This window comes from Magallana gigas, chromosome 6 (genome assembly GCF_963853765.1).
Source record: "Magallana gigas chromosome 6, xbMagGiga1.1, whole genome shotgun sequence".
Lineage (NCBI taxonomy): Eukaryota > Metazoa > Mollusca > Bivalvia > Ostreida > Ostreidae > Magallana > Magallana gigas.
In genome coordinates this window covers 51,125,536-51,151,519 of record NC_088858.1, presented here as the reverse complement: position 1 = coordinate 51,151,519, position 25,984 = coordinate 51,125,536, and the positions used below count along the sequence as shown (strand labels likewise).

Here is a 25,984-nt window from a genome sequence, read left to right as displayed (position 1 = left end):
GGAAATCAAACTCCATATACACATTCAGGATTAACAATAAGGTATTCTAGAGTTTAAAATTGTCGTCAGTTAATGCATTATGAAATTATCTAATATTGTAAGCTATATGCGCAGTATAACGCCTTTTTGCGATGCTTTTCAGCAGACAGCGTATGTACGCAGACTTGCTGCTGTATTAGTATCAAATCGATATACGTACAAGATCGACCGGGCTTTCCCATGGGACGCATTTTAGACTCCTGTTGTTTTTCCAAAATCTAGACAGATCAGTGCTCTACAATACCTACTGTTAAGTGGATTTCTGCTGTCATCTAACAAAGGTTACAAGACCAGTTTATTCAGAAATGGGCTAGTAATGTAAAATATATAATTCATCAAAAGGTCAAATATATATACAAAACTCTGGATTTGAAAAGTAGCTTAGCATTCTTACCAAAAAAATTTGGAAACCACTTATTAAATTCAGAACAACAAATCACCGTTTACCGATTGAAACTGGTAGACTGGAGGGGATTCCTGAAATTGAAAGGCATTGTGCTCTCAATAGTACTGGTAAATTAACGGACGAATTTCACTTTATTCTCGGGTGCAAATCCCTTTCAACTTTACGAAAATAATTCTAACCACCAGGTTAGACTAACCAAACACAATAAAATTTAGAGAATTGTTAAAAATATTAAACTTAAAAATATTTTTAAAAAATAAGCAATTTTTTTTTTGGGAAAATTTAAGAACAAGTGTACCGTTCATCCAAAAGCTATTTTATTTTCGTATATCAAATACCAAACTCTGTATTCATTGTGCAACCTGGTCATTCTACATCTTATTAATCATTAATCATCTATATAATTCTAAATCCGCTTGAATCAAATTGCATAATTTGCAGAAAGTTTATAACTTGATGAAATAAATCAAGAGAGGGCTGTTTGGTCCTGGTCATTTTTAGACTGGACTGGGTGTTGATAACGTATTTACATTTATATCAGAATGTACTATCTGAAACTTTACTGTAAAATATTTTGAAACTCTATATTTATTCGCATGTATGGCATTGAATTTGCATGTAAAAAAAATGTATGTCAATTATTGTATAGAGAGAGGGCTACATAAGTTTTCGAACTTGTACCCAATCCTATTGTAACACAAGGATACATTACAATAAAATCAGTTCAAACCACTGGACTATACTGATCTCCATAAGAACCATGTATAAACGAGAGATATTAATATAAGTTGTAGAACTTGTTTATCAAACGTTGTAAAATAGATAAAGTTCAGTCAATTTTGTGACAATCACTGTTCATATCGAACACACCCGATTTTATTTTTCCCATAATTCTTTGCAACGTGCTTGGCCGACGCTAACAATAGGCGCTAAGATATACCCGGCCGAGCTGTTCAGCAATAAAGACGTGCTTAGTGTGTGAAGGGGGTATCGTGTTAGAAGCCTGTGTGGCATGTTTTAGTTTCACAAGTTCAGCATTTGACGCGGACACGGATAGCTGACCGTGGTAAGTATTTATTTAGTTTGGTGTAGTTTATTTGTAAATTTTTGCCTTTTTATTAGTATTACGCAGTCGTCCTATAAAGTCACCTTGACCATTGTTCACTGTAGAGTTACCTGTGTGTTCACTGATGTGTGACTTTAGCGAGAGTGTTTAAATGGAATTCGTCTTTTTCTATAGTACAGTTTTTGCTATTGCTGTATAAAGAAACGGTGATTTAAAGGGCTATTTTCTATGCGTTATTTTATTTTACAATTTATTGTCACTTTTTCCACTTAACTACTTGGGCGGAAGTGCGTCACCGGAAGTCTCAGACGCCATATTGTTTACTGTAAACAAATAACTTAGTTACCATATACTTACAATATTTTGAGATGTTGCCTTTAATATAATACTATTTATACATTATCATAGTTTGATACTATCAGTGAGATACTTATATGATGTATTATACAATATTGTTTTTATTATGGTGTTATGGTGTCACTTGTACACTTATTGTAGTGTCATATTGTTGATGTTGAGAAGATGATGATGTTATGGTGATGTCGATGACTACGATGATGATGATGGTCATGTCGATGATGATGGTGTAGATGATGTCGTTCATGGTGAAGTCGATGACGATGCGATGTTCATGTTGATGACGACGATGATGTTATGGTGATGATGACGACGACGATGAGGATGGTCATGTCGATGAAGATGATGTCGTTCATGGTGACGTCGGTGATGATTATGAAGTAGATGATTATGGTGATGACGATGATGTCTATTATGATTATGGTGTTGTAGGCGATGGTGTTGACGATAGTGTCGATGATTATGATGGCGATGGTGATGATGATGATTGTGGTGACGAAACTACTCTAGTTGTGGTTGTCCGTAGTTGGTCCAGGACTACAGCCCCGGAGATTCGGACACTCTTCTAATTTATTTTTGGTCATTTGTATAAACATCATATTTTTTCTTGTTGAGTGAAAGGTGTGTGAGTGTTTGTGTGGTTTAGTGTTTATATTTCTATCTTTTCTTTCTTTCTCTTATTTTTTTTATTAAATTTTGTTAAATTTAAGATGTCTTGTTGTTGTTTGGAGTAGCCTCCGCTCATCCCGTTACAAATTTAACCATGTATAAAAATGTAGGAGAATATCAGATTTTATTGCTAAAATATAGGAAATAATGGATTATTGCCTAAAAATCATATTTACAAGTTGAGGGTCGATATGATGGCCAATTCGTTGACCACCAAGCCTCCTTAAAAATGACGTCACAGGAATGACAGCAATCATTATGATATTGTAATCTATTGCGTCCCAATGCTGAGATCTAATGCAAATTGAAATACATACAAAGTCATTAAAATTGTATTAAATATATGAAATTCATCTGGGATACTTTTTAAAATTTCACGTCATCCTCTTTAATACCTCTGAAAGTCGTTTACTATTTTCTCAGCCATTTCTTTTTCAAATATTATGACATATATATTTTGAACTATTGTTTACAAACAGAGATTACACGTGACCATGAAACTGTTGGACCCAAAGCTTTAATGAAACATGAATTTCATTTGTTCTAGATTTAAGAGAAACCTGTAGTGTTTAATCCGAGCAAACTTTGGAGTTTTGATCGAGTGGGGTGATCGTTTTACGCGATGGGTCCCCGGAACTTGATAAGGGGAGGTTAATCAGTACGAGGTCAGTACGAGGACAGGTAAATATGGCCTAATTACGGGATACGTCTTTTGTCACTGTATATATCGAGTCAGTGGACAGTGTAGAAGCTGGCTAGCCGTTTTTCAAAACATTTGTTTACATGTCATTGAATGGCATTTTAATACTGTATAGATTTTAGACGGAGAAATCCCGGCAAAAATCACGGGACACCCCCCCCCCCTCCCCCACACACACACAAACATCTGCCCCTTGCCCCAGTGGTCAGCAAAAATAACAACAACAACTGTACAATTTTTAAAAGAAGAAAACAACCATTTGTAACATAGTTTTGTTTATAAAGCCACAGATGACAGAAACCACACAGGCATTTGATCCCAGCACCTGTTACTTGTATATGTTGGACTGTAAAAAATTCTAGATAATTCTTTGCCTAGCATGTGTATTGTCCTCCATACTTACCCTACTGATCTAAAGCAAGATAAAACGCACAAGCATCCTTTCACTGAGAGATGACTCACCTCGTCATCAACATGCATTTATTTATATCATGTATAACTGTTACTTCCACAATTAAATGTTTGTTAAACACAAACGCCCACGACAGTGGCCGATTACTTCCTGGACATACTGTATACATCATTATATGGAATTCAGTAACAAAAAAAATAATCATATTTACGGTATACCAAGGGCGTGGACAGTCTAAGAGCGATAACTCTATCGGACTTATTGCTCGTTGTTTTGGGGATTTGATGGGCGGGGCACTTGAATAGAGATATTCATCGGCACGTACATTTAATTTCATTGTTCGAAGTTTTATTACTGTTGCATATATACATGTTCATCTAGTTATCCCCAATTCACATGATGGTTTACTATCAATTTCAAAGATTTCTATAATTAAGATTTTGATAATTTGGGGGGGGGGGGGGGGGGGTTTAATATTTACATATTTGTTTATCAAAATTCACTCTTACTTTTTTATAGATGGAACGCTAATAAAAATATTTTATTAAAATACTATACGTACTACAGCGTTATTAGATGACCAACAGCTAGCGCTGACCAGTGTTTGTTATCGATCAACTCTCTATAAATAGCAGGAGCTCTACTACTCCTTATGTGTAAAACTAGGAAATGCAATATTTGTTATCACTATGAATCCATCACGAACTTTAGAATAAAGCATGTGCACTTTTTCTTCGTAAGTATGTTCCTTGATATAAGATATTAAGAAGATTTAGATTAAAATCTACATGTACCTTTCATTTAAAAATGTTAAATTAATTTTCGTGAACTAAGGATCGATTTATTAAATTGCACAAAGTTTTAAAAGAAGTTTTATCAAAAATACTTAAGAAAACAATCCCGTTGAAGCTATATATGTAGCGCATTGGAAGATCAATTATTCATCATCGCTGGTTGGTTGACCCCTTGGAAGGCCCCAGACGGCAGATTTATTTTTAGTCGATAATAAGCACTACGAGGGAAGTCAAGCCAGCGAGTATAATATAGCGACGACAGAAAACCGGGAGAGAGGGGGTTGTTACATTCTTCCTATGCACGTCAGATATAATACAACTGCGAATGACACTGGCCATTTAATTTTCCAACATGTCTGGAAACCTCTTTGATCTTGCCGAGTTAGGTCGGGGATTCTGGAACTCATCCGACCTCTTGAGCGGTGCTTTGCGTGGAAATTACTCAACCAAATCGAACCACCGAATACTCCAATACATCTGGGATCTACGACTCGGCAGGGAGGACTACATAGCATCCCCTCTCTTCCCGGTTATTCTCTCCGTGGGATTTTATTTCTCTTTCTGCACTCCGTTTATGATCGCCGATATTCTCGGTGAACGGTTGCCATGGATTCATAAATTCAAGATTCAGACTGACAAACAGGTGACTTTCTCACAAATTTACGATACGCTACAACTGACCTTCTGGAACCATGTCCTGTTCGTGCTCCCCGCCGCTGTGGGTCAATGGATCTGGGCCCCGCCCACCCCCTTGCCACACCTTGCCCCCACCCTGTTGGAATTCGTATGGCACCAGATAGCCAGTCTGGTGATCTTCGACTTCCAGTACTATGTATGGCATTGGTCCCACCACAAGGTGCGCTTTCTGTACAAACACATCCATGCAGTGCACCACCGCTACAACAGCCCGTTTGTGTGGGTGACCCAGTACCTCCACCCCTGGGAGCTGGTCACCGTCGGATTCCTGACCACCACCAACTCGTGGTTCCTTCAGTGCCACCCGCTGACCACGTGGAGCTACATGTTACTGAGTATAATGGTCAGTGTCGAGGCCCACATAGGATACGAGTTCCCGTTCTGTGTCCACAACTGGGAGCCATTCGGGATGGTGGGCGGGGCCCCGAAACACGACATGCACCACCTGAAGCCGATGACCAACTTCCAGCCTTTCTTCAATCACTGGGACAAACTGTTTAACACGTTCTGTCCATTCATGAAGGCGGGAGGAGTGAAAACCAAAGAACTTGTGGAGTATGAGCGGCGAGTGAAGGAAGCCAAAAAAGCGAAATAATTGCTTTGCCAAAAGTCACATTTATAGGGGTGTCTAAAATTCTGAAGAATTAACAGAGGAAATCAAAGGCTTCTCTGTGCCAAATGATCCAGAATGTTCTTAAGTGTTATTCCCTTGAAATTTGAAAGATTCGAGGAAGAGGAAGGATATTTTCTAATATTTCGAAAATGTTAATAGAATTTTTTTTTCATTCCCTTTTTTATTTATCTTGGTCTCATGCAGACATCTGTTTGAATGTTTTATCTCTCTATATTTTTTTTTCGTGATTCTAAGATCTCTGCAGCTGTTCTCTATGTCAGCTCGTATTGTGACATGGTACAATAAGCGCATTTTGTTCTTAAGTTATTTTGGTGAAAACTAAGTATTCTCAGCTCACACAATCCTTGAATCTGGCAGATCATTCCAGATTTGTCCAGAAAGTAAGCCTAACCCGTAGAGATAAAGTAGTGCTTCCTATAGAATGAAACTTCATTTAGAGGAGCGAGTCGATAGTCTCTAATTGTCACCTGAGTCATTCCATATCAGCGCAGAATTGCCGTGCCTCCCACAAAATTCATTTCCGATGCCAAAAGGACAACGAAAGATCGATATTGTGAACATCTGCTTTAGATCAGCGCAATGTATAAAAAAGAGAAGTGGACAGTTTTTACTGATACTTTTTGTTTAATTCTTCTACAAATATTTCGTTGAGCTCAGCTGAAAGGAAAAAAAACCCCTTAAGGTAATACGCATGTATATAGCAGGTGTTGAACTCTGACCTTCCTGTGCTTTCACAGTTTTGTCATTTATTCCATGCGTTAATTAATGAACTGGCAATGACGTGACGCAAGTCTTGTGTAGCCGCCAGACAGTAGTTAGGGTGATGAAAGCTCGTCTTTGAAGTCGGTTGAGGGGTGCTTGTCTAAGATTTGTTATTTACAAAGGAAATGTAAGGTTTTATTAACGAATGTCTCGTGTACATATTGAATTTTTTGCCAACAAATTCTCAAAGTACCCTTTAAGAGAGATTTTTTCAGGTGTTTAAATCTTATTTTAACAGATTAATATTATCATTTTATTTTTATTTCTATTTTTTATACATTTTACATTACATATTGCAGAAATACGTTTATGTATATATTAACTGGTTTGAACTAGTCATATATTGTACATGACTTTATATTGATATTATGGCAATTATACAATAATCCGATAATGTATTGATATACAGGCAAGTTTATGATACTGTACTGGTAGAGATCGACCCTGTTATGACACTTGTGATATCTTCATGTATATTACATGTATATTATTGATGTATAACCTGAAATACCTGTACTGGGGTAGGAGATCAATAGGTGTAAATGTGGGTCGGAATGGTGACCATTGCATCAGTCTGTGTACAGACAACGCACTCAGGCTATAACACGTCACACACGATATGCAATGAAAATATATATTTATTTTTTGTGGTAAGGTCATTAAAAAAATCTTTAGCCAAGTAAAATTCAAGAATCTGCTAATTTTTTGGAATTTTAGACACCCTTCCTTTTTCGTCTTATCGCCCGTAAATAAGGAGAACCTACTGTCGTATTAGTGTAGTTTTTATATGATTATTCTTCACTTTCTCTGTGTAGAATTAAACCGCCTTCTTCTATGACGTTCACTAAGCGGACCGAGGGGTAGAGCGATAGCCGGTTGCCCCCACCCCCAGAATAACACCACTCTTTTCCCGGTAGTTTAAGAATGACGCACCTCACTAGGCGTGCTGACGTTGAATTATCCTAGGGTGGGGTTTCTTGGTGTGGGGACCTAATCATGGAATGTTTCGTATAGCTATTGACATATCTATTTTTAATTACTCAGTGATGAGATATCTATGTTTAATTACTCAGTGATGAGATTTAATTACTCAGTGATGAGATTTTTAATTTGCAATGACGTGCTACATATGTAAGTGTAGCACCGAGACAAATTTTTTTTTAAATCTCGCCTTTTTTTATTTTGTTGTTAGTATCTGTTTTATGTTTCATTTTTCATTGATATTTTCTTCCACTTTTGCATGTGTCTCAAAAAGGTTTCATGTTCAAAGAAATCATTATAGAAGCTAGAACTCCACATGACGCTGTTTGTACCTTGTGTACGTTGTGAGTACACCTGTGTACAATAGCCGAAGTAGTTTCTGACACAAATTCTGAACATCAAATGACGTTCTCTTAGTAGAACTGATCAGAATTTGTAACCTAATAATTACTTGTCAATAAAGAACTGAAAAGAATTCTCCAGTTGTTTGTTTGCATTTGTAATCTACAAGTTACTGTACACTCAAATTTTATTGACATTACGAGAGGGGTATAGGTAATGGCGAGTGACCATTCAGTTTTAACAATCTACACAGCTTTACCATTGTTTCAAAAAGTACATAGTATGTTAAACTAAACGAACAAATGTACCTTATTTTGATTACATTTTATCGAAAAAGAAAAAACCCCCAATGTAAGTAGTCATTTTAAGCAGCATTTTTGGAGAGACGCTTTAGAGTGTTCATACAGTGTAATTAATTCCTCCGCAATGTCACCTCAGTATGTTGGTTAAATGGAGCGATGTCATTTCCGTCACTATAATCTGAACATTGCTGCATAAAAATGAGGATTGAACGTGTCCGCCAAAGTAAAATTTCAGATAAAGAAAATGATTGTATAGTAAAGAAAAAAACTTTTTCGAGAAGATTTGTCACATTTAGACTTTAAAAAATAAATGATATTGCTTTTCAAAATTCTTTACCACACAACACATACGGGGAAATTGTCCTACCTGTTGATTATATAAATTCTTTTGTATGTAAAATGTACGAGCATAAATATTACTTTATAGACACTTCGTTACATGTAGCTAAGTATATATAAAGTATGATTCATGCGATAAAGATTTAGAAATACCGAAATTTCCAAATTAAGATATATACATGTATATCTTAATCTAGAGATTTCGTTATTTTTAAATCTTTATCGATTATGTCGCAGAATATTGATTTTTCAGACGCAATTTATCTTTTAAGATAAAAAAAATCTTTACAAGCTATCTTTTGGGCCTTTTGTTGCAAAATAAATAGTACACTATCGCCGATTTCTTATCTTTAATCAATTGATAAATGGAATTCAGTCTGAACATTTGAAAAAATTTCTTTTTTTTCAATATAAGATAATAAATTGCTTGAAGCAGCATTGCACGTTACGGATTCGTACTTAAGCGACAGGAAAATTGGTTAATCATAAAAAAATAATCTCCAGGTGAGCATTAAGGGTGACAGCTTGGAACAATCCTCTTACCCAATATAGACCAAGCTGTGAGAGGGTCTAACCCACAGGTTAACAGTCCAGACACTCACCTTTAAATAGATCAAAATTTATCAATAATGACCACAGTTGAGAGGCCAGTGGGGGGAAATTTTAAGGAATAAGGTTAATTTGTGGGTCACACTGAAAACCGTTGTATTCTAAATTTGTACGTGGCACATGTACTGATATTTCGATTTTAGGCAAACTTACATGTATAAGAACATGAGATTCTTTGAATTAAATGTGATTCATTATTTCATATAGATATTGATGCAATATTCTATGTCATAATATATATTTTTGAATTCCTGATTATTTCGATGTATCAGTGACATTTGATATTAACTAATACAAATAAGTGATATTGATAATTTAAATAATTCATAGATATTTATTTTGCATGATAACTTTATCAAGCTTTTCAATTTTCATTTACATTAGATATATGTTTAAAAGCCATTCATTTCGTGTGATGACTGATGCCTTACATGGGTACAAATCGATATCGACATATAAGTATACCATTCTAAAGATACAAACATTGGTTAACATAAGTTACGACTTTACCTGTCAAGTATAAATCTTCACAGTTTCAATTTTCGATGAAAACATTTATTTATTAAAGTAGGTCAACATGACACAATTTTTCCTGTGTCGGTGCTACTGTAAACTCAACGACAGCTGTATTTTACCCCTTTATTTCACATTTAAGTATACACACATATTGTGAAGAATTGGGGGTGCGACTGTATTTAATTTATATCAAGTTGATACACAGCGACCACTTATATGTCAGGATAGTTGATGACCTAAAATAAATATGTACAGACACAAGATAAAAAGTTTGTAAACCAGCGCGGAATCAAATTAAGTAGATTGGATTGTGTTTGTTATAGAGATCAAGAAAAGTCCTCCCTGTCCCTGGCAGTGATTTGTTCTGAGTCGCCGCGATCAAAACCGTGAGTCTACGGGAAAATCAGATTCAATGGGTCTTACAGGACGAAAGATTATCCTTCTTCTGTCTATCCCTGTCCTCCTTAATCTTCTACACAGTGCCCTTAATCTACACTGCATTATTAATTTGATAATGATATCGTAAAAGACTGAGGTATATACTAGCTGTTTTCCATACACTGTGGCTGTTTCCATGTATTATAAGACCTCTAGCAGCTGCTATAAAATGAGTGTTAACAGCGGGTAAGGGGATAACAATAGGGCCGTGTCTACTGGATAACCAGTCAGCTGTTCTATGTAGGACATACTATTGCATACCAGCAACAAATCGACAACACAGACCCATGATATACTATCTTGGTTGACATGATCGTTGCGTTTTATCTACTAAGGTCATGGCCCTGCATGCATGTCAAAACTGCACGCCCATTCATTAAGTACTGACCTCATTACCTGTAAACGTCACTAGCTGCACAGACATATGTACATGTAAACTGGACCAAATATCTTAAACATATAACACCGCATACAACATGAGTTTTTGTAATTGTTTTAAAGTACAGAGAACCCTTAAACACAGTGGCCAAGTGTTTACAACCGCCACCTGATGTAAACAAAAAATGTCCAAGTATTTACAGTCCTCTGTCAGTCGTAAAGTAGGGACTGATTCAGAACGACAGTCACCGTCAATATCTTCAATATATATTTTCCATAGTATTTGTGTAGAAATCCCAAACATTTGACAGTTTTGTTAATCTATTATGATGACTGATGGAGTTTAGAACCATAAACATTGAAAGTTGAGTTTAACAACCGCTTTATGACAATGATATAAAACAAAATTCTATTTTCTTCATACATGAAAATAAGAGACACTGGGGGTTCCAGTTTGAGGAGGATTGTAGATCCAGGTGGTTACATCCGGGCTTTTGGGTTGAAGAACCTGTCTACACGGCAGGGGGTGAGGTCGTAGGAGGGGGTCTTATCCATGGCCAGCTCACACAGAATCTTACCCACAACCGGGGCTAACTTAAACCCGTGCCCTGTCAAGAAGAAAAACCTATATAATGTATTAATGAATTCATAAATGTATATGCCTACTCGACAAAACGTATTACAGTATTAATTTGGTATTTAAATATTCAGAATAATGTTCAAGCACACGTACTATAGACGGAGAATTATTTTCATATCTTTGAAAGAATGTCCATAATAAAAAAAAATATATTATCTAAGCATTTTTGTGCTCGTTCAGTATATAAGTGTTTTCTAAAAATAGTTCTAATTTTATGTAACCATATTCTTACCTGAAAATCCTACTCCTAGTATGATATTCCTATGGCTAGGATGTCGATCTAGAACAAACTGCAAGTCTGGTGTGTTCTAAAGAAAACACCTGGTTCATATAGAACTGCACAGCTACTAAATGCACGATGCCAATTTTATTGCGAATGAAGGTTTCTAGGCGTTATGGAAATGATTTCAATATTTATAAGTTTTATCAATTACCGTGTACATGCAGGGTTCGACGATAGAGGGCGTGTCCTGTAGACTGGGCAGGTGCTCCCTGACGTAACTCTTCATCGTACTCAGGATCCGCCCCGTGTCCGCCATATCTCGACTGTCGGGGTCAGTCTCCGGGCCGTCATGGTAACACACCTACCGACATAATATTAAAGAGTGGAGAAAGTTTTAAAGATGCGATCAGGCCAGCTAATTCATCTTTTATGACTTTAACAGAAGTTCGGTGTCCTACAAAGAATTACGTTACGACGAACAAGAAGATATTTTTCTATAGTTTGAAATGTGAAAGTGGACCGGTTTGCAGTATCCATCGCGCTAACATTGCAAAAATAACAAAAACAAAACTTGCAAACTGAAAATGATAACTATTGATGGCTTAAACAAAAGAGGAACGACACGATGTTTTAATAAACTACTTTATACAACCCTACGCAATGTTAATGGATGTCTTAAGAATAAGAAGCCAGTGATTAGATTAAAGGACGACGAAAGGGTGAAAACGTGATGGAAGCCCAACAGAAATATGTACTGATAATCAGAATTGACTGCAATTAAGAGGCATAATTATAAAAAAATAAATCTTTAAAGTAAAGTCTAGATGCAAAAGCAAATGAAGTATAAAGTTTAGATGCAATCTGCGTTAGCATGTTACGGTCTAACACCGAATGACGGTCATTTAGTTTGACTTGACTTCTCTCTGTAACTGTCACACAGATTGTCAAGTCGTGGAAGCAATCTAAAACGACTAGGTGTAAAGTCACAAATCCGGATTAATATTGTTAAGTACTAATAAATAGACAGAGTGTTTTGTCGTTATAACAGACACACAGACAGAGTTATGTTGTAATGATGGGCTAACACACAAAGTATTAAGTTGTTGAACAGACAAACAGACAGAGTTATGTTGTATTACAAAGTTCGACTTATAGACAGAGTGTATTGTCGTAGTGATAGACAAAATTAAAGGCATAGTGTTAAGTCGTTATGTCGGAGTAAAATACTGAAAATGAGTATCGGAGATGAAGGACCAAGAATCATACTGTCAAGTCGTATTGATGGACAGACAGATACCAGAAATAGCGATTAGTTATAATAATGGTCAAACAGAAATAGTGTTTAGTTGTAACGATAGAAAAACAGGCATAATGTTATGTCGTAATGATGGACTAACAGACGGAGTGTCATGTGTTTATGACAGACTAACAGACAGAATGTTTTGTCGCTATTGCGGACTAAGAGATAGAATGTTTTATAACATTTCTGAATAAGTTTTTTATTGTTTTGTCACAAATAAGATAATTTTATTCCTATGCCCTGAAAATGGCTGAATCACACCGGGAAGAGTTATATTGCTTTCCCAGAAACATTTCTATTTCACTTTAAATAGTTATAATTACATGTACATTTATTGCCCTCCAGAAACTGTTATATCACCCTCGCGTGCAAAAATTCTGCATAACAATAGCGTACGTCGGGTTCGAAATTTAGCTACACAAAAGTGAAAATTTCCTAGAAGATAAAAATGCCAGGAATTTCCTAGAAGATAAAAATGCCAGGACAGCGTCTGCTATCCAGAAAAACTTACTTAAATTATTTATTTTGAAAAAAAAACTATCTGATTAAAAGCGCCGATCGACATCTAACAAATCGTCGATTTGTAAGATATGAAGATGCATTGATAATCAAAATAAAATTGTTAATAGGTGAATAAATTCTAAAACTGATTTTGATTTGTTTAAAAAAAATTATATACTTGTAACATACATAACATGTCTTTTTACACGACAATACCAGAATATTCGTCCCTCGATGACAGGAAAGTCCTGGAGTATTATGTTGACCTCTGCCTTCGGCATCGGGCAACACAACACTAGAGGGCCTTCCTGTCACCTCAGGGCAAATATTTTAGTCTGTCGCTTTCGAAGCCATGTAGTATATGTATAATGTAACAGATTAATATGTCGTAAAACCGATTAACAGAAAAATTATGTTATTTCGTAATGACAGACTAACAGACATAGTACTATGTTGTAATAACCGATTAACAGAAAAAGAGAATGTTATGCCGTAATAATGGACATGGTGTTAAGTCTTGATGACAGCCTTACGGACAGTGTGTAATGATGAAATTGCAGGCTGATCATGACTGACTGAGTGTTTTGTCGTTATCATATGTAGGTGTACCATACTCAAAGTGAGTATTCGAGATGACAGACTAACTTTCATAGAATTAATTTAGTTGAAACAACAGACTAACAGACAAAGTGTTATGTTGTAATGACGGATTAACAAACAAAGTGTTGTGTCGTAATGATGGACTAACAGACAGTGTTATGTTGTAATGACTGACCAACAGACAGAGTGTTGTGTTGTTATGGCAGACTAACAGACAAGGTGTTGTGTGACTAACAGACAGAGTGTTGTGTGACTAACAGACAGAGTGTTGTGTTGTAATGGTGGACATCCACACAGAGTGTTATGTTGTAATGACGGACTAACAGACAGAGTGTTATGTTGTAATGACGGACTAACAGACAGTGTGTTATGTCGTAATGACTGACTAACAGACAGTGTGTGTTGTTGTTATGACAGACTTGCAGACAGAGTGTTATGTCATAATGACGGACAAACAAACATAGTGTTATGTTGTAATGACATACTAACATACAGTGTGTTATGTTGAAATGACAGACTAACAGACATGGTTTTATGTTGTAATGACGGACTAACAGACATGGTGTTATGTTGTAATGACGGATTAACACACAGCGTGATATGTTGTAATGACGGACTTACAGACAGAGTGTTATGTTGTAATGACGGACTAACAGACATTATTTATGTTGTAATGACGGACTAACACATAGCGTGCTATGTTGTAAGGACGTACTAACAGACAGAGTGTTATGTTGTAATGACGGACTAACAGACAGAGTGTTATGTTGTAATGACGGACTAACTGACAAATGCTATGTTGTAATGACGGACTAACAGACAGAGTGTTATGTTGTAATGACTAACATGCAGTGTGTTATGTTGTAATGACGATCTAACAGACAAATGTTATGTTGTAATGACGGACTAACTGACAAATGCTATGTTGAAATGACGGACTAACAGACAGAGTGTTATGTTGTAATGACTAACATACAGTGTGTTATGTGGTAATGACGGACTAACAGAAAAAGTTTTTCGTTGTAATGACGAACTAACAGACAGATTGGTGTATTGTAATGACAGACTTACAGACAGAGTGTTGTATTGTAATAACGGATAAACAGGTAAAGTGTTATGTCGTAAAAACGGAAAAACAGACAAAGTGTTTTGTCGTAATGACGGACAAACAGACAGAGTGTTATGTCGCAATGACGGACAAACAGTCAGTGTTTTATGTCGTAATTGCGGAATAACAGACAGAGTGGTGTAGTGTAATGACGGACAAATTGACATGATGTTCTGTTGTAATGACTGATAGCAGACAGAGTGTTATATCGTAATGACGGACTAACAGAAAGTGTTATGTTGTCATGACGGACTAACAGACAATTGATATGTTGTAATGACAGACTAACAGACAGTGTTATATTGTAATGACTAACTTACAGTGTGTAATTTTGTAATGACGGACTAACAGAAAAAGTGTTTCGTGCAATGACGAACTAACAGACAGATTGGTGTATTGTAATGACAGACTTTCAGACAGAGTGTTGTATTGCAATATTGGACTAACAGATAAAGTGTTATGTCGTAATAACGGACAAACAAACAAAGTGTTATGTCGTAATGACGGACAAACAGACAGAGTGTTATGTCGTTATGACGGACAAACAGACAGTGTTTTATGTCGGAATTGCGGACTAACAGACAGATTGGTGTATTGTAATGACAGACTTACAGACAGAGTGTTGTATTGTAATAACGGATTAACAGGTAAAGTGTTATGTCATAATAACGGAAAAACAGACAAAGTGTTTTGTCGTAATGACGAACAAACAGACAGAGTGTTATGTCATAATAACGGAAAAACAGACAAAGTGTTATGTCGTAATGACGGACAAACAGACAGAGGGTTATGTCATAATAACGGAAAAACAGACAAAGTGTTATGTCGTAATGACGGACAAACAGACAGAGGGTTATGTCGTTATGACGGACAAACAGACAGTGTTAAATGTCGGAATTGCGGACTAACAGACAGAGTGGTGTAGTGTAATGACGAACAAATAGACAGGAGGTTATGTTGTAATAACTGACTAACAGACAGAGTGTTATGTCGTAATGACGGACTAACAGAAAGTGTTATGTTGTAATGACGGACTAACAGACAAAATGTTGTGTTGTAATGACGGACTAACAGACAGAGTGTTATGTTGTAATGACTAACATACAGTGTGTTATGTGGTAATGACGGACTAACAGAAAAAGTTTTTTGTTGTAATGACGAACTAACAGACAGATTGGTGTATTGTAAAGACAGACTTACAGACAGAGTGTTGTATTGTAATAACGGATTAACAGGTAAAGTGTTATGTCGTAAAAACGGAAAAACAGACAAAGTGTTTTGTCGTAATGACGGACAAACAGACAGAGTGTTATGTCGTAATGACGGACAATCAGTCAGTGTTTTATGTCGGAATTGCGGAATAACAGACAGAGTGGTGTAGTGTAATGACGGACAAATTGACATGATGTTTTGTTGTAATGACTGACTAGCAGACAGAGTGTTATATCGTAATGACGGACTAACAGAAAGTGTTATGTTGTCATGACGGACTAACAGACAATTGATATGTTGTAATGACAGACTAACAGACAGTGTTATATTGTAATGACTAACATACAGTGTGTTATTTTGTAATGACGGACTAACAGAAAAAGTGTTTCGTGCAATGACGAACTAACAGACAGATTGGTGTATTGTAATGACAGACTTACAGACAGAGTGTTCTATTGCAATATTGGACTAACAGATGAAGTGTTATGTCGTAATAACGGATAAACAAACAAAGTGTTATGTCGTAATGACGGACAAACAGACAGAGTGTTATGTCGTTATGACGGACAAACAGACAGTGTTTTATGTCGGAATTGCGGACTAACAGACAGATTGGTGTATTGTAATGACAGACTTACAAATAGAGTGTTGTATTGTAATAACGGATTAACAGGTAAAGTGTTATGTCATAATAACGGAAAAACAGACAAAGTGTTTTGTCGTAATGACGGACAAACAGACAGAGTGTTATGTCGTAATGACGGACAAACTGTCAGTGTTTTATGTCGTAATTGCGGAATAACAGACAGAGTGGTGTAGTGTAATGACGGAAAATAGACATGATGTTTTGTTGTAATGACTTACTAGCAGACAGAGTGTTATATCGTAATGACGGACTAACAGGAAGTGTTGTGCTGTAATGACGGACTAACAGACAATTGATATGTTGTAATGACAGACTTACAGACAGAGTGTTATATTGTAATGACTAACATACAGTGTGTTATTTTGTAATGACGGACTAACAGAAAAAGTGTTTTGTTGCAATGACGAACTAACAGACAGATTGGTGTATTGTAATGACAGACTTACAGACAGAGTGTTGTATTGTAATATTGGACTAACAGATAAAGTGTTATTTCGTAATAACGGACAAACAAACAAAGTGGTATGTCGTAATGACGGACAAACAGACAGAGTGTTATGTCGTTATGACGGACAAACAGACAGTGTTTTATGTCGGAATTGCGGACTAACAGACAGAGTGGTGTAGTGTAATGACGGACAAATAGACAGGAGATTATGTTGTAATAACTGACTAACAGACAGAGTGTTATGTCGTAATGACGGACTAACAGAAAGTGTTATGTTATAATGACGGACTAACAGACAAAATGTTGTGTTGTAATAACGGACTAACAGACAAAATGTTACGTTGTAATGACGGATTAACAGAAAGTGTTTTGTCATAATGACGAACTAACAGACAAAGTGTTATGTCGTAATGACGGACTAACAGACAAAGTGTTATGTTGTAATGACGGACTAACAGAAAGTGTTTTGTTGTAATGACGTCCTAGCAGTGTTGTGCTGTAATGACGGACTAATAAACAGATTGTGGTGTCGTAATGACGGACTAACAGAAAGTGTTATGTTGTTATGACGGACTAACAGACAAAGTGTTATGTTGTAATGACGGACTAACAGACAGAGTGTTATGTTGTAATGACGGACTAACAGAAAAAGTGTTTTGTTGTACTGTAATGACAGACTAACAGACAATGTTATGATGTAATGACAGACCGAAAGACAGAGGTTATGTCGTAATGACGGACTAACAGAAAGTGTTATGTTGTAATAACCGACTAACAGACAATGTTATGTTGTAATGACGGACTAACTGACAAAGTGTTATGTTGTAATGACGTATTAATAGACACATTGTTATGTTGTAATGACGGACTAACAGACAGAGTGTCATGTTGTAATGACGGACTAACAGAACATATAATGTTGCAATAAAGGACTAACAGACAATGTGTTATGTTGTAATGACGTATTAATAGACACATTGTTATGTTGTAATGACGGACTAACAGACAGAGTGTTATGTTGTAATGACGGACTAACAGAACATATAATGCTGCAATAACGGACTAACAGACAATGTTATGTTATAATTACGGACTTATAGACAGAGTGTTATGTTGTAATGGCGGACTTACAGACAGAGTGCTGTGTTGACGGACTAACTAACTAAGTGTTATGTTATAATGATGGACTAACAGACAGTGTTATGATGTAATGACAGACAGACAGACAGAGGTTATGTCGTAATGACGGACAAACAGACAGTGTTATGTTGTAATAACGGACTAAAAGACAATGTTATGTTGTAATGACGGACTTACAGACAGAGTGGTGTAGTGTAATGACGGACAAATAGACAGGAGATTATGTTGTAATAACTGACTAACAGACAGAGTGTTATGTCGTAATGACGGACTAACAGAAAGTGTTATGTTATAATGACGGACTAACAGACAAAATGTTGTGTTGTAATAACGGACTAACAGACAAAATGTTACGTTGTAATGACGGATTAACAGAAAGTGTTTTGTCATAATGACGAACTAACAGACAAAGTGTTATGTTGTAATGACGGACTAACAGAAAGTGTTTTGTTGTAATGACGTCCTAACAGACAAAGTGTTGTGCTGTAATGACGGACTAATAAACAGATTGTGGTGTCGTAATGACGGACTAACAGAAAGTGTTATGTTGTTATGACGGACTAACAGACAAAGTGTTATGTTGTAATGACGGACTAACAGACATAGTGTTATGTTGTAATGACGGACTAACAGAAAAAGTGTTATGTTGTAATGACGGACTAACAGACATAGTGTTATGTTGTAATGACGGACTAACAGAAAAAGTGTTTTGTTGTACTGTAATGACAGACTAACAGACAATGTTATGATGTAATGACAGACCGAAAGACAGAGGTTATGTCGTAATGACGGACTAACAGAAAGTGTTATGTTGTAATAACCGACTAACAGACAATGTTATGTTGTAATGACGGACTAACTGACAAAGTGTTATGTTGTAATGACGTATTAATAGACACATTGTTATGTTGTAATGACAGACTAACAGACAGAGTGTCATGTTGTAATGACGGACTAACAGAACATATAATGTTGCAATAAAGGACTAACAGACAATGTGTTATGTTGTAACTACGTATTAATAGACACATTGTTATGTTGTAATGACGGACTAACAGACAGAGTGTTATGTTGTAATGACGGACTAACAGAACATATAATGTTGCAATAACGGACTAACAGACAATGTTATGTTATAATTACGGACTTATAGACAGAGTGTTATGTTGTAATGGCGGACTTACAGACAGAGTGCTGTGTTGACGGACTAACTAACTAAGTGTTATGTTATAATGATGGACTAACAGACAGTGTTATGATGTAATGACAGACAGACAGACAGAGGTTATGTCGTAATGACGGACAAACAGACAGTGTTATGTTGTAATAACGGACTAAAAGACAATGTTATGTTGTAATGACGGACTTACAGACAGAGTGCTGTGTTGTAATGGTGGACTAACTGACAAAGTGTTATGTTATAATGATGGACTAACAGACAGTGTTATGATGTAATGACGGACTAACAGACAAAGTTTTATGTCGTAATGACGGACTAACAGAAAGTGTTATGTTGTAATAACGGACTAAAAGACAATGTTATGTTGTAATGACGGACTTACAGACAGAGTGCTGTGTTGTACTTACGGACTGACTTACAAAGTGTTAAGTTATAAGGATGGACTAACAGACAGTGTTATGATGTAATGACAGACAGACAGACAGAGGTTATGTCGTAATGACGGACTAACAGAAAGTGTTATGTTGTAATAACGGACTAACAAACAGTGTTATGTTGTAAAGACGGACTTACAGACGGAGTTGTGTATTGTAATGACAGACTTACAGACAGAGTGTCGTATTGCAATAACGGACTAATAGACAAAGTGTTATGTCGTAATGACGGACAAACAGACAGAGGGTTATGTCGTAATGACGGATAAACAGGAAGTGTAATGTTGTAATGATTGAATAATAGACAGAGTATTGTGTTGTAATGATTGACTTACAGACAGAGCCTTGTATTGTAATAACGGACCAACAGACAGAGTGTTGTAGTGTAATCACGGACTGACATACAAAATGTTTATTTGTCGTAATCATGGACACACAGACAGAATGTTATGTTGTAATGACGGACTTACAGACAAAGTGTTGTATTGTAATAACGGATTAACAGACAGAGTGTTGTATTGTAAAGACGGACTAACTGACAAAGTGTCTTGATGTTATGACGGACTAATAGACAGAGTAGTGTAATGTAATGACGGACTAACAGACAATTGCAATTGTTGTAATGACGGACTAACAGACAGTGTTGTATATTGTAATGACGGACTAACACACAGAGTGTTATGTTGTTATGGCGGACTAACAGACAAAGTGTTACGTTGTAATGACGGACTAACTGACAGAGTGTTATGTTGTAATGACTGACTAACAGACAAATTGTTTTGTTGTAATGACGGACTAAGAGACAGATTGGTGTATTGTAATGACAGACTTACAGACAGAGTGTTGTATTGTAATAACGGACTAACAGACAGAATGTTATGTTGTAATGACGAACAAACACACAAAGTGTTATGTCGTAATGGCAGACAAACAGACAGTGATATGTTGTAATGACGGACAAACAGACAGAGTATATTGTCGTAATGACGGACAAACAGACAAAGTTTTATGTCGTAATTACGGACAAACAGACAGAGTGTTATGTTGTAATGACGGAATTACAGACAAGGTGTTGTATTGTTATAACGGATTTACAGACATAATGTTGTACGAAATGAGAGACTGACAGAGTGTTTTGATGTTTTTACGGCATAACAGACAGAGTAGTGTATTGTTATGACGGACTAACACACAGCGTGTTCTGTCGTAATGACGGACCAACAGACAGTGTGGTATATTAAAATGACGGACTAACAGACAAAGTGTTATGTTGTAATGACAGACTAACTGACAGAGTGTTATGTTGTAATGACTGACTAACAGACAAAGTGTTTTGTTGTAATGACGGACAAACAGACAGAGTGTTATGTCGTAATGACGGACAAACAGACAAAGTTTTATGTTATAATTACGGACAAACAGACAGAGTGTTACGTCGTAATGACGGACTTACAGACTTGTATTGTAATAACGGATTTACAGACAGAGTGTTGTATTGTAATATCAGACTAACAGATAAAGTGTTATGTTGTAATGACGGACAAACAGACAAAGTGTTATGATGCAATGACAGACAAACAGACAGAGTGTTATGTTGTAATGACGGACAAACAGACAGAGTGTTATGTCGTAATGACGGACAAACAAACAAAGTTTTATGTCGTAATTACGGACAAACAGACAGAGTGTTATGTTGTAATGACGGATTTACAGACAGAGTGTTGTATTGTAAAAACGGATTTACAGACAGAGTGTTGTATTGTAATGACGGACTAACAGACAGATTGGTGTATTGTAATGACAGACTTACAGACAGAGTGTTGTATTGTAATGACGGACTAACAGACAGAGTGTTTTGTTGTACCGACGGACAAACAGACAAAGTGTTACGTTGTAATGACGGACTAACTGACAGAGTGTTATGTTGTAATGACTGACTAACAGACAAATTGTTTTGTTGTAATGACGGACTAAGAGACAGATTGGTGTATTGTAATGACAGACTTACAGACAGAGTGTTGTATTGTAATAACGGACTAACAGACAGAATGTTATGTTGTAATGACGAACAAACAGACAAAGTGTTATGTCGTAATGACGGACTTACAGACTTGTATTGTAATAACGGATTTACAGACAGAGTGTTGTATTGTAATAACAGACTAACAGATAAAGTGTTATGTTGTAATGACGGACAAACAGACAAAGTGTTTTGATGTAATGACAGACAAACAGACAGAGTGTTATGTTGTAATGACGGACAAACAGACAGAGTGTTATGTCGTAATGACGGACAAACAGACAAAGTTTTATGTCATAATTACGGACAAACAGACAGAGTGTTATGTTGTAATGACAGACTTACAGACAGAGTGTTGTATTGTAATAACGGATTTACAGACAGAGTGTTGCTTTGTTATGACGGACTAACTGACAAATTGTTTTGATGTAATGATGGACTAACAGACAGAGTAGTGTATTGTTATGATGGATTGACAGACAGTGTTCTGTCGTAATGACGGACTAACAGACAGAGTAGTGTATTGTAATGACGGACTAACAGACAGTGTTATGTTGTAATGACAGACTAACAGACGTGGTGTTATGTTGTAATGACAGACTTACAGACAGAATGTTGTATTGTAATAACGGACTAACAGACAGAGTGTTTTGTTGTAATGACGGACAAACAGACAAAGTGTTATGTTGTATTGACAGACCAACAGACAGTGTGGTATATTGTAATGACGGACTAACAGACAAAGTGTTATGTTGTAATGACGGACTAACAGACAAAGTGTTTTGTTGTAATGACGGACAAACAGACACATTGTTATGTTGTAATGACAGACTTACAGACAGAGTGTTCTGTCGTAATGACGGACTAACAGACAGAGTGTTATGTCGTAATGACGGACAAACAGACAAAGTTTTATATCGTAATTATGGACAAAGAGACCGAGTGTTATGTTGTAAAGACGGACTAACAGACAGAGTGGTGTATTGTAATGACGGACACACAGACAAAGTGTTATGTTGTAATGTCGGACTAACAGACAAAGTGTTATGTTGTAATGACGGACTAACAAACAAAGTGTTATGTTGTAATGACGGACTAACAGACAGAGTATTATGTTGTAATGACTGACTTAAAGACAGAGTGTTATGTTATAATGACAGACTAACAGACAAAGTGTTATGTTGTAATGACTGACTTACAGACAGAGTGTTATGTTGTAATGACGGACTAACAGACAAAGTGTTATGTTGTAATGATGGACTAACAGACAAAGTGTTATGTTGTATTGATGGACTAACAGACAAAGTGTTACGTTGTAATGACGGACAAAGAGACCGAGTGTTATGCGGTAATGACAGACTTACAGACAGAGTGTTGTATTGTAATAACGGACAAAGAGAGAAAGTGTTATGTCGTAATGACGGACTTACGGACAGTGTTTTGTTGTAATGACAGACTTACAGACAGAGTGTTATGTTGTAATGACGGACAAAGAGACAAGGTGTTGTGTCGTAATGATAGACTAACAGACAAAGTGTTGTGTTTTATGACAGACTAACAGACGTGGTGTTATGTTGTAATGACAGACTAACAGACAAAGTGTTATGTTGTAATGACGGATTAACAGACAAAGTGTTATGTTGTAATGACGAATAAAGAGACACGGTGTAATGTTGTAATGATGGACTAACAAAGTGTTATGTTGTAATGACGGACAAAGAGACAGTGTTATGTCGTTATGACGGACTAACAGACAGTGTGTTAAGTAGCTATATTAGTCTTAAAGGCATAGTGTTAAATGTAAACCAACAGATTATTCAGAGCTGGTGTATGACTTTCAAACAATAAACAGACAAGGAAATGGCTTAAATCAGCAGTAAAAATTCTTAAAATATTGGATCAAGTTAAGATTTATAAATTTATAGGTAGCAAGTTATCATCAATTAAGTGCAATTGAACATGAGTGAAATTTTAAACATAAAAGCATGATTATCAAAGTTAAAAACAATGAAGAATTTTTCTGACCCGGACGTGTCCCGGGTACTCTAGGCTAGGTAAGGCGTACACCTCCACATTCTCTCGGACATTTTTGTACGTCGGAAAGCGATCTGCAGAAAACTCTCCCTTATTTTTTTCTTTCCAGTAAAGCACCAGGGTCAACACTGTCTAAAGGAAATATTACTTATTCATCACTTAGTTAAAAACTGATATATTTTTGTACAAAAATACTATGTAACCTAGCCATGCATATAATGAAGCATAGAGGCCAATAAATAAATATCAAACTTTATTTTCAGGTACATACCATGACTTTAAGAAATCAACATATACAAAAAAAGAGCCTTATCTTAAAAAGTCAAGTTTATCCATTAGCAAACTTAGATTCACCTTTAAAGGTAAATTGATGCCGAGCTTGGGCAAAAATTTGGGGGCCCATGGTCCCAGCGTAAGGACGACCTTCCTGGCCCTGTATTCTCCCTGTGACGTCACAATGGTGACTTCAGAACCAGGTACGATACCCGTCACCTCTTCACCGTCTCTCAACTCACCTCCATACTTTACGAACAGAGTCTGCAATCAAACATTGAAAAATGCACAGGATCATCGGTATACATTAAATGTATATACATTATATATGCTTTTTAATGAGCAAATTAATGTGTAATGTGTGATAGTCACCTGAAATGCCCTGAGAGCTTTGTCCGCCCTCAGTACCCCTCCACTGTAGTCAAACACCCCCACGTAATCTGGCGGCAGGGACAACATCGGGTACCTGTCCCTCAGGTTCCCAGGGGTCAGGATATCGTGCTTTATGCAATGCCGTGACAGCGAGGCTATCGTTCCTTTGATGAAGTGAAAGTCTGGTTTACCAACTGCAAGACAACCGCAGTTCCTATCGATGAAAAAGTAAGTAAACGTGGTTCAATGGTGCATGAGTCAACTTGGCATTTCTACGTGATATGTCTTTAAAAAAAGCTTCATCTTCAACCACTACCAAGCTTACGGAGTACTTCATTGCGATCTGTTCAAACCAAACACATTTTAAACAATAACATGGTTGGCAAAAATACTGAGCATTTTGACTGCTGTTAGAAAATCACATTTAAAATAAGTCTTATATAAATATACAGCTACGCTTTAAGCAATGCTAATGGGGTTTTTTGGTGAATTTATGATTCAAAGAAAAGATACAACAGGTTACTCAAGGTATGTCATTGTAAAAAGAAATACCCCACCCTCACCCCAAAAAAATAATAAAAAGAAAACCAAACACAAAACAACAAAAACAAATGAACAAAACAAATGTTCTAGTAGCCAATCTGAAAAGATCGGGTTGAGTGACAGGTCAAGGGAAAATCATAAAAAAAAGGCTTTCTGAATCACACGTTCCTTACAAGAAAATAGAGGTCCCTGACTCGCGCTCCAGGGAACGCCATAGTTTCCCGCCTTCTTTCATCATCACAGCGTAATGGTCATCCTTCCCGTACGCCACCCGGGTGATTCTACTCTGACCGTGAGAGCTCCCGCGGGAGTGAGGCAGAGGGAACTATTAGGGCAAATAAATAAAATGTATTTCCTAATTATTTCTAAATTGACACCTCCCATTTGTTACGGTTTTACCGCAGAAATTGGTTTCCATACTTACTATATCCGGGCATATATACTGACCTGCTCCAGAAGCAGGGTTTTCTGTCCGTTCTTGGCCAGGTTGTAGGCCGTGGCTGACCCCTCGATCCCCGCCCCCACCACCACCACGTCATACATAGTCTCCTTTGGTCAACCGTAAAAAAATCCTACATGTATGATCAGAGTTTTGAGAAGATTCAGCAAAACGTTGTGTCTCTGGTGAACTAAAAGTTTTAACGTCCATTTAAATTTAAAAGTCGTGAAACCTGCTCGGGTCATTTTATTCGGACATTATTGTACCTGTTTAGATATATGGTAAAAAAAATTGGTCAATTGAACTTTTGTTGATGCTTATTTAATCAACGTCTTTTCTGGTTTGTTTTTGTTTTTTTGCTGTTGTTGTTTTTTTTTGTTTTTTTTTTTTGTAATTTGATAAAAAAAAAAATATAAGAATTATGAACTTGT

The 25,984-nt window shown here is 36.4% G+C and overlaps 3 protein-coding genes across 4 annotated transcripts in view; 1 reads left to right on the top strand and 2 right to left on the bottom strand.

Annotated features, from left to right (window-relative positions):
- LOC105326294 (myeloid-derived growth factor) overlaps positions 1–6,649 on the bottom strand; it is a 125,057-nt gene extending 118,408 nt beyond the window's left edge. For both annotated transcript variants that reach the window (XR_010714628.1, XM_011426240.4), the window contains exon 1: positions 6,645–6,649. The gene's annotated coding sequence lies outside the window, so the exon portion shown is untranslated. The remainder of the gene's footprint in view (positions 1–6,644) is intronic.
- Positions 4,638–7,994, top strand: LOC105321530 (cholesterol 25-hydroxylase-like protein 1, member 2). The gene has a single exon (XM_011419842.4). The coding sequence runs from the start codon at positions 4,796–4,798 to the stop codon at positions 5,732–5,734; it is 939 nt and encodes a 312-aa protein (XP_011418144.1). The 5' UTR covers positions 4,638–4,795; the 3' UTR covers positions 5,735–7,994.
- A 2,811-nt stretch (positions 7,995–10,805) lies between these two features.
- Positions 10,806–25,766, bottom strand: LOC105321531 (peroxisomal sarcosine oxidase). The gene is made up of 8 exons (XM_011419843.4): positions 25,562–25,766; positions 25,288–25,439; positions 24,572–24,785; positions 24,281–24,463; positions 23,918–24,058; positions 11,515–11,664; positions 11,313–11,388; positions 10,806–11,048 (listed from the first exon to the last, which is right to left on the bottom strand). Exons 1-8 carry the CDS (start codon positions 25,655–25,657, stop codon positions 10,921–10,923), a joined length of 1,140 nt encoding a protein of 379 aa, XP_011418145.3. The 5' UTR covers positions 25,658–25,766; the 3' UTR covers positions 10,806–10,920.
- Positions 25,767–25,984: the final 218 nt, after the last annotated feature.